The sequence below is a fragment of the Oncorhynchus nerka genome, linkage group LG18 (assembly GCF_034236695.1).
Source record: "Oncorhynchus nerka isolate Pitt River linkage group LG18, Oner_Uvic_2.0, whole genome shotgun sequence".
In the NCBI taxonomy this organism is placed as follows: domain Eukaryota; kingdom Metazoa; phylum Chordata; class Actinopteri; order Salmoniformes; family Salmonidae; genus Oncorhynchus; species Oncorhynchus nerka.
In genome coordinates, this window is record NC_088413.1 from 66,548,405 (window position 1) to 66,561,998 (window position 13,594).

Consider the following 13,594-nt stretch of genomic DNA (forward strand, 5'->3'; position numbering starts at 1 on the left):
TTACATTATTATTACAGTCACTGTTATTGTTTTATGTATTGATGCTCAAACAGACAGATAATTGATGAGGGTGAAAACAACTGGGTGTCAGTTCAACTTCACTGGTAAACATAAGCTTACATACAAGCAGATATATTATAAAATGCATTTCTATCAGGATTGGCTACTGTCAACATGATACTGTCCTATAGGTGTGTCATAGACCTATAGGTATACAGGCCTATAGTTGTGTGTCGTCCAATACAGTATGTATCTATGTAGTGGTTACTACGCAGAGCAATTTATAGTCATTTTTGCAGGACAACCTTATTGGGCGTTGTTACTACACAGCTGCGCACACGCCCTTCCAGACAATTCAATATATTATGCCTAGAAAATCATGCATCATCGTCTTGCATTTCCACTCTTTTCATTTAAATGTACACCCATGCAATCCGACCAACTAACGTATTCTCCCAATGTTTCTTCCTGAAGACAAAAAACGGTGTATAGGAGATACAGCAACCTCTGTAAGTGTGTAGTAATGTAGCTATGCCGGTTAATAGTAACTAAATGCAACGCAATACTAGTGTAACATTGTTTTTCTATCTAGCCTCATGTCATTTTAGAATGTCTGAAATCTTTGAACTACAGCTCGCGAAGGAACTTGTCTCTGTTCTAACGCTACCATTCGCGTTGCATTTTTTATAGGAAGCGAAGAAAACAAATCATGTATTGGCTTGTTTTAGTAATTGTACAAATGTATACGATAGCTAACTCGTAAACGTGACATGGTTACATTGCAATTTGTGTCGCAACCTCAAACTGATAAAGTGACTAAATATGCAAGCTATAACAAGAACAAAGTCTACGAATGAACGTCTTGAGCATAATGCCAAAAAAATCCAAGCCCCCCCCCGCCCTCCAGAAAAACCCAAAGCAAATCTTCACCTTCAATTGGAATAATCTTCGATCTGCACTGCTCTTTGCCGCTGTTTCTTCCAGTGACAATACACAAGCACGTCGCTAGCTCTCTCGGTCTTCTCTCTCGCTGCTGCACGCAAATCCATGAAATAATCTGTTCCCCGGACGCGCGCTTTGAGCTAGACCACCAGTGTATGCAACATTATCATCGACCAATTCAATTGATTTGTGTGATATATCAGATAAATCCCAATATAATTCACACCGTGTCCAGTTATATATACACTATATATATATATATATACACTGTGCATTCCTTCATGGTTGCGCAATAGTTTGCAGACTGAGTAAACTTGAAAGTCCCCATCCCACTTTAACACTGATGTAAACAGTCACGTGAAGAGAACACAGAGGATAGTAATGATAAATCAAAGAGTTAACATTTATTTGAAGAAAATGATTCCATATAAAAACGTTGAACACATTGATCGGTGCAGTCCTTAAATATAAAATCAACTAAACACATGCAACTTCATGTAAAAAATACTGCAGGCAACCAAAACACACCATGCATGAAATGTAGATTGAGATCATGGTCAGGATCAATTCAGGAAGTTCAACTGACTTCCTGACTAAAAAATGTAAGACCCCAACTCTTACACATAAAATGTTATTGGACCACATTCCAGTGACAATCCACCAGGGTTTAAACTCAGTGAAATCCAGCTCATTCTAATGAGTAGCCTACACTAGTTTATCCCTCCAAAGTGGTCGACACTAGTTACCACAAAGTCATACACCCCACCCATTTCTACAATTAAAGTCTTAAAATGTCATTTTAAACCTAACCATAGCCCTGAACTTAACCACACTGCTAACCTTAAATTAAAACCAATGTTTTTGTAGCCAATTACAACTTTGTGACTGTGGAATATGACTTTGTGGCTATGGAAGCTAGTGGACACCCACTAAAGTAGTAGTACTACAGTACAACATATGGCAGCCCTGGAGGAACAACATTCAGCTGGCCATGCATAGAAAACGGCCTTTGTTGGGACAGGGTCAGTCACCTCCTTATATCAATATTGATTCCCCCTCAGATCAGGGGATTAGCGTTGTGTGCAAAGATTACGACCCGCTTGATTGAACCCAGCACCAGATGAACCGTTTCAGCACTAAACTGATCACTTCTGCCTGGTGTCGGGGAATGTGAGCCCATCCCAGCTACACCTGTATGGCCTACATACTGGTGTCTACCTGACCACTCATGCACCCCGGCCCCCAGGGGCTGCTCTGCTGCATTGGGTTTCAGTCAAAATTTCAGTGTGCGTCACAGTACACTAAAGTGGTTCAGCTCTCCCTGTTCCCCTTCTTCTATATGCACCTGCAGGAGAAATACAATTGGGAGAAAACTGCAATGTGGGAGATTTGTTTGTAGGAATTTGAGATGAACCCTCAGAGCCCCTCTCAGGCATTCTATTCCCATATCCTCACAGTATACATTCAAGCCAGGAAATAACAGAGTAGTAAACACTATGGAGCGCATCGAGGCCTGGTAGATCAGGCAGGTAGACATAATCAGGTTACAAAAACACACATGACAATAAAACATCTTTGGCTGAGATTGGTAGTTAAATACAAGAGTAGTCATAAAACAAACATCTTTGGCTTAGCTGAGAGTTAGTCGTTAAATTTAACGAGGTATATAACAGTGTGCTGCTGTTAAAAGGAGGAAATAACATGTGCAGAAAATGAAAAAAGCATGAAGCATGATAAATGCCAAATGTGATTAAATGCAATTATTTAAAATACTATAACGAAGATATTGATCCATAAATAATCTCTACACTACAGGCGTTTGTAATTTTGCATTTGTGAAATGTTGGCGGATCGAGGGGAGGACAGACATTCTGAGGCAGACAGAGACAATGTCATCCAGCAGTCTAGCTAGCCTATCACGTTGAGGGAGAGGAGAGTCTTTGGTATGAATGGAGGTAAAGGCACCAGGGAGGTTCTCTGAAGACGAAGAGGCTCAGTCACACCTTCGTCATCAAACACTGTTGACAAGAAAGCATGAGGAGAGATATTACTTCAGCTCAGTTGAAACATATCTTTAGTTGTGGCAGATCTGAAGGAAGCAGATTACATGTAAAACGGTAGCACTTCCGTTTACCATGCAGAAATAACCTCAAATTAAATGGTAATTACACAGACCTATGAAGTACATGTGTTTTGCAGGTTCACTAAAACAAGCACCATTAGGCACCGTGGTGCCCCCTAGAGCAGTGATGAGTAACTGATGGGGTGTGGGGGCCACAACAATCTGAACTCATCATGAGGGGCCACAGTGGCTTGTGAGTCTGCGTACCCACATCCATACCCACACATGCAGTCAACATTTCACTGAGGGGCCACCCCACCTAGCAAACAAAACATTTTAGCGACCCCCCTCTTGACAAGTTTTGAAGCTAATTTCCTGAAATTCTACACATTTGGCCTTTGGACATACAGAAATAGTTGCAGTTTTAAATATGATATCTGAGTGAGAGTAACAAACAAAATCAATGAGGGCCCCCCGGTCGTTAATTTGACCACGATTAGTACAAGTTTAGATAGCTGGCGAGATTACATTTCTTTAGCTGACATGGGCTAATTGAGTGACTGTCAGTGACTGACATAACTGCTGATGCACAACCACATTTTTAAATTGCACCTAGTGTATAATACTATTATTTTTATCCTGGGGGGATTGATCCAATTCTCAGACAACCCAAAGATTGCTAGATGTCCTTCCAGACTCCCTCCACCTACCCAAGGACGTCAGAGTACAAAAATCAGTAAACCACATAACTGAGGAACTCAATTTAACCTTGCGCAATACCCTAGATGCAGTCGCACCACTAAAAACAAAAACATTTGTCCTAAGAAACTAGCTCCCTGGTATACAGAAAATACCAGAGCTCTGAAGCTTCCAGAAAATTGGAACAGAAATGGCGCCACACCAAACTGGAAGTCTTCCGACTAGCTTGGAAAGACAGTACCGTGCAGTATCGAAGAGCCCTCACTGCTGCTCGATCATCCTTATTTTCCAACTTATTTTCCTCAATTCAGAACAATCCTAAATGTTTTTGATACTGTCGCAAAGCTAACTAAAAAGCAGCATTCCCCAAGAGAGCATGGCTTTCACTTCAGCTGTGATAAATTCATTAACTTCTTTGAGGAAGAGATCATGATCATTAAAAAGCAAATTACGGACTCCTCTTTAAATCTGTGTATTCCTCCAAAGCTCAGCTGTCCTGAGTCTGCACAACTCTGCCAGGACCTAGGATCAAGGGAGACACTCAAGTGTTTTAGTACTATATCTCTTGACACAATTATAAAAATAATCATGGCCTCTAAACCGTCAAGCTGCATACTGGACCCTATTCCAACTTAACTACTGAAAGAGCTGCTTCCTGTGCTTGGCCCTCCTATGTTGAACATAATAAACGTCTCTCTATCTATCGGATGTGTACCAAACTCACTAAAAAAGTGGCTGTTTTTTCTCTTGAAAAAGCCAAACATTGACCCAGAAAATATATTTTTTTAACTATCGGCCTGTATTGAATCTCCCATTCCTCTCAAATTTTGGGGAAAAAGCTGTTGCGCAGCAACTCACTGCCTTCCTGAAGACAAAATATGTATACGAACCGCTTTAGTCTGGTTTTAGACCCCATCATAGCACTGAGACTGCACTTGTGAAGGTGGTAAATTACCTTTTAATGGCGTCAGACCGAGGCTCTGCATCTGTCCTTGTGCTCCTAGACCTTAGTGCTGCTTTTGATACCATCGATCACCACATTCTTTTGGAGAGATTGGGAACCCAAATTGGTCTCCACGGACAAGTTCTGGCCTGGTTTAGATCTTATCCGTCGGAAAGAAATCAGTTCGTCCTCTGACAAATCAACTGTAAATTTCGGTGTTCCTCAAGGTTCCGTTTTAGGACCACGATTGTTTTCACTATATATTTTACCTCTTGGTGATGTCATTCGGAAACATAATGTTAACTTTCATTGCTATGAGGATGACACACAGCTGTACATTTCGATGAAACATGGTGAAGCCCCAAAATTGCCCTCGCTGGAAGCCTGTGTTTCAGACATAAGGAAGTGGATGGCTGAAAATGATCTACTTTTAAACTCGGACAAAACAGATATGCTTGTTCTTGGTCCCAAGAAACAAAGAGATCTTCTGTTGAATCTGACAATTAATCTTGATGGTTGTACAGTCGTCGCAAATTAAATGGTGAAGGACCTCGGCGTTACTCTGGACCCTGATCTCTCTTTTGACGAACATATCAAGACTGTTTCAAGGACAGCTTTTTTCCATCTACGCAACATTGCAAAAATCAGAAACTTTCTGTCCAAAAATAATGCAGAAAAGTGAATCCATGCTTTCGTCATTTCTGGGTTAGACTACTGCAATGCTCTACTTTCTGCCTACCCGGATAAAGCACAGAATAAACTTCAGTTAGTGCTAAACACGGCTGCTAGAATCTTGACTAGAACCAAAAGAAGAATTGATCATATTACTCCAGTGCTAGCCTCTCTACACTGGCTTCCTGTTAAGGCAAAGGCTGATTTCAAGGTTTTACTGCTAACCTACAAAGCTTGCTCCTATCTATCCTATCTTTCCGATTTGGTCCTGCCATATATACCTACACGTATGCTACGGTCACAAGACGCAGGCCTCTTAACTGTCCCTAGAATTTCTAAGCAAACAGCTGGAGGCAGGGCTTTCTCCTATAGAGCTCCATTTTTATGGAATGGTCTGCCTACCCATGTGAGAGACGCAGACTCGGTCTCAACTTTTAAGTATTTACTGAAGACTCATCTCATCTCATATGATTGTGTAGTCTGGCCCTGGAGTGTGAAGGTGAACGGAAAGGCACTGGAGCAACGAACCACCCTTGCTGTCTCTGCCTGGCCGGTTCCCCTCTCTCCACTGGGATTCTCTGCCTCTAACCCTATTAAATCGGGGCTGAGTCACTGGCGCTCTTCCATGCCGTCTCTAGGAGGGGTGCGCCAATTGAGTGGGTTGAGTCACTGACATGATCTTCCGGTCTGGGTTGGTTCCCCCCCTTGGGTTGTGCCGTGGCGGAGATCTTTGTGGGCTATACTCGGCCTTGTCTCAGGATGGTAAGTTGGTGGTTGAAGCTATCCCTCTAGTGGTGTAGGGGCTGTGCTTTGGCAAAGTGGGTGGGGTTATATCCTGCCTGGTTGGCCCTGTCTGGGGGTATCGTCGGACGGGGCCACAGTGTCTCCCGATCCCTTCTGTCTCAGCCTCCAGTATTTATGCTGCAGTAGTTTATGTTTTCGGGGGGCTAGGATCAGTCTGTTATATCTGGAGTATTTCTCCTGTTTTATCCGGTGTCCTGTGTGACATTAAGTATGCACGCTCTAATTCTTTCTCTCTCTCGGAGGACCGGAGCCATAGGACCATGCCTCAGGACTACCTGGCATGATGACTCCTTCCTGTCCCCAGTCCACCTGGCCGTGCTGCTGCTCCAGTTTTAACTGTTCTGCCTGCAGCTATGGAACCCTGACCTGTTCACCGGACATGTTACCTGTCCAAGACTGCTGTTTTCAACTCTCTAGAGACAGCAGGAGTGGTAGAGATACTTTGAATGATAGGCTATGAAAAGCCAACTGACATTTACTCCTGAGTTGCAACCTCGACAACCACTGTGATTATTATTAGACCGTGCTGGTCATCTATGAACTTTTGAACATCTTGGCCATGTTCTGTTATAATCTCCACCCAGCATGGCCAGAAGAGGACTGGCCACCCCTCATAGCCTGGCTCCTCTCTAGGTTTCTTCCTAGGTTCTGGCCTTTTTAGGGAGTTTTTCCTAGCCACCGTGCTTCTACACCTGCATTGCTTGCTGTTTGAGGTTTTAGTCTGGGTTTATGTACAGCACTTTGAGATATCAGCTGATGTAAGAAGGGCTTTATAAATACATTTAATTTGATCCACAGGCCTACAACTAGTGGCCGTCGTTGCCCATCCCTGGCCTAGAGCAATGGGAAAGGAGAAGGGGCTAGAATCTGTTGGAAGGATCAAGCTCCAGTGGACTGAACCCTCACCTCCCGGTCTGTGGCAGTCCTCTATGCGTAGGCAGAGTGTTGACCAATCAGGCTCCGGACCTGGAGTGAGTACTCTGGGTCTGCCCTATTAGTTAGAGCCTCCTCCTCCAGCTGGCCCAGAGAACAGAAACAGGAGAGATGGAGAAAGAAGTAAGTGAGTGAGTGAGTGAGTGAGTGAGTGAGTGAGTGAGTGAGTGAGTGAGTGAGTGCGTATTACCTGTTCTTTGAGGTATGTGTGAGAGCAGGGTCCTAGACCCCTCAGTACCAGTCCCACTACGAAGCACCAGATAGAAAGTCCTGTTTCCAGTCCAGCCAGAAGTACACATGGGAACCACAGAGACAGGGCAGTGTCCTGGAGAGAATGAAAGAGATATATACATACACACACAGCCATTGGAAAGTATTCAGACCCCTTGACTTTTTCCACATTGTTACATTACAGCCTTATTCTTAAATTGATTCAATTGTTTCCCCCCTCATCAATCTACACACACAATACCCCATAATGACAAAGCAAAAACAGGGTTAGAAATGTTTGCAAATGTATGAATTACAAAAATACCTTATTTACATAAGTATTTGAGACCCTTTGCTATGAGACTCGAAATTGAGCTTAGGTGCATCCTGTTTCCATCAATCATCCTTGAGATGTTTCTACAACTTGATTGGAGTCCATCTGTGGTAAATTCAATTGATGGACATGATTTGGAAAGGCACAAACGTGTCTATATAAAAGGTCCCACAGTTGACAGTGCATGTCAGAGCAAAAAGGTTGAAGGAATTGTCCATAGAGGTCAGACAGGATTGTGTCGAGGCACAGATTTGGGGAAGGGTAACAAAAAATGTTTCAGCATTGAAGGTCCCAATAAACACAGTGCCCTCCATCATTCTTAATTGGAAGAAGTTTTGAACCACCAAGACTCTTCCTAGAGCTGGACGCCTGGCCAAACTGAGCAATCGGGGGTGAAGGGCCTTGGTCCCTCTGACAGAGGTCTAGAGTTCCTCTGTGGAGATGGGAGAACCTTCCAGAAGGACAACAAACTCTGCAGCACTCCACCAATCAGGCCTTTATGGTAGAGTGGCCAGACGGAAGCCACTCCTCAGTAAAAGGCACATGATAGCCTAACTGGAGCTCACCAAAAGGCACCTGAAGACTCTCAGACTATGAGAAACAAGATTCTCTGGTCTGACAAATCCAAGATTGAATTCTTTGGCCTGAACGCAAAGTGTCACGTCTGGAGGAAACCTGGCACCATCCCTACGGTGAAGCATGGTGGTGGCAGCATCATGCAGCGGATATGTTTTTCAACGGCAAGTACTGGGAGATTAGTCAGGATCGAGTGAAAGATGAACGGAGCAAAGTACAGAGAGATCCTTGATGAAAACCTGCTCCAGAGCACTCAGGACCTCACTGGGGTGAAGGTTTTACCTTCCAACAGGACAACGACCCCTAAGCACACAGCCAAGACAACGCAGGAGTGGCTTCGGGACAAGTCTCTGAACGCGCTTAAGTGGCCCAGCCAGAGCCTGAACCCTATCGAACATCTCTGGAGAGAACTGAAAATAGCTGTGCAGCAATGCTACACATCCAACCGGACAGAGCTTGAGAGCATATGCAGAGAAGAATGGGAGAAACTTCCCAAATACAGGTGTGCCAAGCTTGTAGCATCATACCCAAGAAGACTCAAGGCTGTAATCACTGCCAATGATTCTTCAACAAAGTACTGAGCGAAGGGTCTGAATACTTATGCAAATGTGATATTTCAGTTTTTTATTAATTAGCACAAATGTCTAAAATCCTGTCATGGGGTATTGTGTGTAGATTGATGAGGAAAAAACTACTTAATTTTAGAATAAGGCTGTAACCTACCAAAATGTGGAAAAAGTCTAGGGGTCTGAATACTTTCCGAAGGCACTGTGTGTGTGTGTGTGTGTGTGGCAATAGTGAGGCTAATAGCCATATAGATTGAGAGAGAGAGACTTTATACATATGTACATTTTTGTGGTATCAAAGGAGCATAGAGACAGAGCGAGAGAGAGATAGACTTACATAAATCCGTGTGGTGTCAAAGGGGCAGTCTGCGTGGACTGGCGAGCGGGCGTTGATTGGCAAGTCAGTGAAGTTGCAGCCCAACATGAGGCCCCTCCCCTCGTTGGCAATGGTGAGGCTAATAGCCAATAGGAGCCCGATGCCACAGGCTGCAGAGAGTAGGGCATTCAGGAAGGAACTAATCAGAAGACCTATGTGCTGGAGTTGGGGAACAGAAGGACAGGGAGAAAGAGAAAGCGAGGGAGAAAGAGGGGTCAAGGAGGTGGGGAACATTTTGATGAGAGGAGGTGAAGAGGTGACAGTTGCAGACTTAATGGTGTTCATTGTATCTTACAAATTATATTTTCTTGTTATTGATGGTCTTACCAGCTTCCAAACTGACAGATTTCTTGACACCAATATGGCAATGATTCCTGTTGCAATGCTCTGAAAATGGAAACAGAACATTTCAGTTTCTGTCTATAACATCACGTTATTACTAATTGTTACTATCGTTATCTATAATTCTCTGACTGACCAGCAGTCCGGAGGTGACGGAGATGATGTTGGCGGCGGTGAACTCGGTGGTGATCTGGTCGTTGGGTTTAGAGATGTGGCGCAGGATGCTGCCGTGGATGATGGCTCCCAGAATGAAGTTAATGTGACCCACCAGGATCAGAGTAAACCCCTTCTTCATCAGACGCCCCGGGCCCTTCTCCTTATCTGACAGATCAGCACACGGTCATCATTGTATGGTCATTGTTGTAAAGTAGGCTACCAGGGTTGGGGTCAATACCATTGATTCAGAAAGTTAAACTAATTCCAATTCCACATTGTCCTCATTGAAAAGCACTGAAGATAATTGTTATTTCAGTGTACTACTTGAATGGAAATAAGATTACAGTCGAGTGCACAGGAATCACCATAGAGAATGGCAGTTTAATCTCATTCTAGTTCTGTTTACCTATATAAAAGTAAGTAAGCCTCAACTTTGGCCTATTAGTTGGTAGAAACATTTATAACACTAAAGGTGTGGAATGTTGACTTATACAAACAATAGACTGATGGTTCTAATAGGCTATACATGATCAAACAAGATGGTACTAGTCATTAGTCGGATTTCGTTGCTAAACGTTTTGCAACTGTCTACTCCAAATGGAAAAGGTTTTGGTTTCTATTGCACAAATTCAGGTAGGACTCTCCCTGTTTCGTTCTGATTGCCATGTTTGCTTCCGTTTGGTTCTTAAACTGTCACTTGTTTCCGTTGCAAGACTTAATGAATACACCCCAGATTTACCTGGAAACCCAATATTGACTTGCATTGAATTCGAGTCAGGCAGAAATTAGCATGAATCAGGTAAGTTAACTCTCACGACCTCTTCAAGCCAGAATTTTGGATAAAACTATATTTTAACATACTTTACCGGACCGTGCGGTTGGTAATTTTGGTGGTAGGAAATTGAGAATAAATCCACAGGAAAGTATAATTCTATAACTTTTCAAAGCTATGGTAGAGCCGTTCAGATGAAGCATGTGCAGAACCATGTAAACGTGCACAAGCTCGGTAAATAGGCTATTTCATGCGTGTATTTTTTATGTGGTGAAACCTGAACTCACTACCGGCGCTTTGAAAAGTTGATGTAATTACACTCGTGTGGACACATCGTCTCACATTCCTACCGCCCACAGGACCAACCGGTAAAGTACGTTAAAATGTACTTTTATCCAAAATTCTTGTTTGTAGCGGTGGTGAGAGGAAACTTTCCCGATTCAAACGCTCATTTCTGCCTGACGTAGAATTAAATTCAATGTAACTCAAAGTCGAGTTTACAGGCAAACCCCATATAAGCATCTGAAACACTGAATCAACAGTGTCCCTTATTTGACTCCCCAGTCCTCACCAAATGTTTAGCTAATTTACTGTTAAAAGCATCAGTGGTGGATCATCGGTTTACTTTCGAAATACGCAAACGAACACCTGTGCAACCTAGACATAATGGTTGCCTCGCTAAAGTTAACACAATAAGTTGCTTCCACCACTAAAATATAAGCTATTTAAAGTTAACTTACCGAAACCACACATATCGTTGCCGTGTATTACGCAAGATTGTTTCTAAGAGTTAAACAAAACAGCGAATTATTTTTGTTTTCATGAAGCAGTTCCTCGCACTTTCCGAGTCGGTGACGTCACGGGCTTCACCTGTCGAGCGGAAGTTGGGCGTTCATTTTTGTTCTTCTTCATTTGGGGTTTTCAATAGTGTGCAACTGCAGCACGTAATTCGGGGCGTTCTTGCATGTGGGCGTTCCTGCGTTTGCGAAGGACAGTGCCGACAAAAATACGCCATTACTATTGATCTCTATGTTAAGGGAATTACTGCTGGTGTTGTGTAGTGACCTACATGTTATGCCGAGAGATAATAGTTATGGTGTCTTTTTGTAGGCACTAACCCCTCCATGACTCGTTGGACAAAGCCTATGGGGAAATGAATGGCGTTTTTGTTGTGTTTTCGGATTAACGCAGAAAATAAGGTTTGTGGTAAACACAGGCTTAGAAGATCTCAAATGTTTTGTTCTATGAGATAATCTTAATCAGCCAATGTCATTTTTTGTAAATGTTGAAGCATTTATGTCTCATAAAGGGTTCATAATTCATAAAGGTCATGTTAACGGACTGATATTATCTCATAGAATAATACGTATAAAATCTCCTAAACCTGTGTTAATCTCAGACCTTATTTCCAGTGTTTATCCCAAATCCCTATTCTTTACCCATTCATTTTCTCCATTTGAATGGCTGAACAAACCAGAAGTAACTCATTTCTGTTTTTTAGGACTACAAGCTGGCAAGCTCTATTAGCTTGGTGGTAGTTGAACTAAATTCATATCTAGGAAGTGTTTGCCATGTACTGGTGCAGTGAACTATTGGAACTACACACTACTTTTTTGCAAAATTTTTACCAAATATGGGTGAAGTAGGCAATCATTTCTTGCTTCAGCACACGGTCATCATTGTATGGTCATTGTTGTAGAGTAGGCTTCCAGGGTTGGGGTCAATACCATTTCGATTCAGAAAGTAAACCAAATTCCATTTCAACATTTTTCTAATTGAAAAATGCTGAAGATAATTGGAATAGAGTGCTGAGTACCATCACTCTTTTTCTTGGTCAAATAGCCATTACACAGCCTGGAGGTGTGTTGGGTCATTGTCCTGTTGAAAAACAAATGATAGTCCCACTAAGCACAAACATTTATTTGGGTTGCAATTTCTGAGGCTGGTGACTCTAATGAACTTATCCTCTGCAGCAGAGGTAACTCTGGGTCTTCCTTTCCTGTGGCAGTCCTCATGAGAGCCAGTTTCATCATAGCGCTTGATGGTTTTTGCGACTGCACTTGAAGAAACCTTAAAAGTTCTTGAAATGTTCCGCATTGACCGACCTTCATGTCTCAAAGTAATGATGGACTGTCGTTTCTCTATTTGAGCTGTTCTTGCCATAGTATGGACTTGGTCTTTTACCAAATAGGGCTTTCTTTTGTATACCACCCCTACCTTGTCACAACTCAAATGATTGGCTCAAACACATTAAGAAGGATAGAAATTCCACAAATTAACTTTTAACAAGGCACACCTGTTAATTCAAATGCATTCCAGGTGACTACCTCATGAAGCTGGTTGAGAGAATGTCAAGAGTGTGCAAAGCTGTCATCAAGGCAAAGGGTGACTACTTTGAAGAATCTAAAATATAACATATATTTTGATTTGTTGAACACTTTTTTGGTTGCTACATAATTCCATATGTGTTATTTCATAGTTTTGAGGTCTTCACTATTATTCTACAATGTAGAAAATAATAAAAAATTAAGAAAAACCCTTGAATGAGTAGGTGTGTCCAAACTTTTGACTGGTATTGTAAATTAGTTTCAAATTTGGGGAAGATCATATTCACCATAAAAATAAAAAGCATTACATGCATATCGCATTTGCGGTCACTTTTGAGAATGGTGTTTTCCCGCTAATGGACAATTCGCACTTATAGCCTAATATCGTGTGCACATTGCTGTGCTTATAATGTGAAGAAATAGCCTAATAGTTTATCAACATTTTAAAATAAGCGTTGTGATCTGTTGCTTAAAAATGTTTTTTTGATTCTAGTGGTTGTATTAATTTGGGATCTATCGCATCCCACACCTGTCCCAGACTATGTTTGGAATATTTATTTCTCGCCCAGAATAGAATAGGTCAACTTTTGTACTATGTGGATAGTAGATTGACATAGGCTAGTGTTTTTGCTGTTCGTTAGGCCTCATCTTGTTGGCCGATGAAAAGTAAATGTGGACAGTTCTTCCAATATCTTCAATATGTTAAATTGTATTCTTCATGCTATAAAATAATATAAAATAATGCCATGGAATACTAAGCAGATCTTGTCTGGTAAATGATCTAGTGTAGCCCACAGCCATATGGGATAGCCAGATCACGGCCTAACATAAGGACAACTCAGAGTATGGTATTCTATTCTTCTGAAATAGACTACATTTT

The 13,594-nt window shown here is 42.1% G+C and overlaps 2 protein-coding genes across 2 annotated transcripts in view; both read right to left on the reverse strand.

Annotated features, from left to right (window-relative positions):
• Positions 1-1,062, reverse strand: part of LOC115146369 (frizzled-3-like) — a 37,452-nt gene extending 36,390 nt beyond the window's left edge. The window contains exon 1 of the mRNA XM_029688404.2: positions 931-1,062. The gene's annotated coding sequence lies outside the window, so the exon portion shown is untranslated. The remainder of the gene's footprint in view (positions 1-930) is intronic.
• A 1,753-nt stretch (positions 1,063-2,815) lies between these two features.
• On the reverse strand, positions 2,816-11,249 carry LOC115146370 (keratinocyte-associated protein 3-like). Its single transcript, XM_029688405.2, has 7 exons — positions 11,128-11,249; positions 9,596-9,780; positions 9,445-9,504; positions 9,079-9,276; positions 7,246-7,380; positions 7,029-7,139; positions 2,816-2,960 (listed from the first exon to the last, which is right to left on the reverse strand). The coding sequence occupies exons 1-6, from the start codon at positions 11,138-11,140 to the stop codon at positions 7,050-7,052; spliced, it is 681 nt and encodes a 226-aa protein (XP_029544265.1). The 5' UTR covers positions 11,141-11,249; the 3' UTR covers positions 2,816-2,960; positions 7,029-7,049.
• Positions 11,250-13,594: the final 2,345 nt, after the last annotated feature.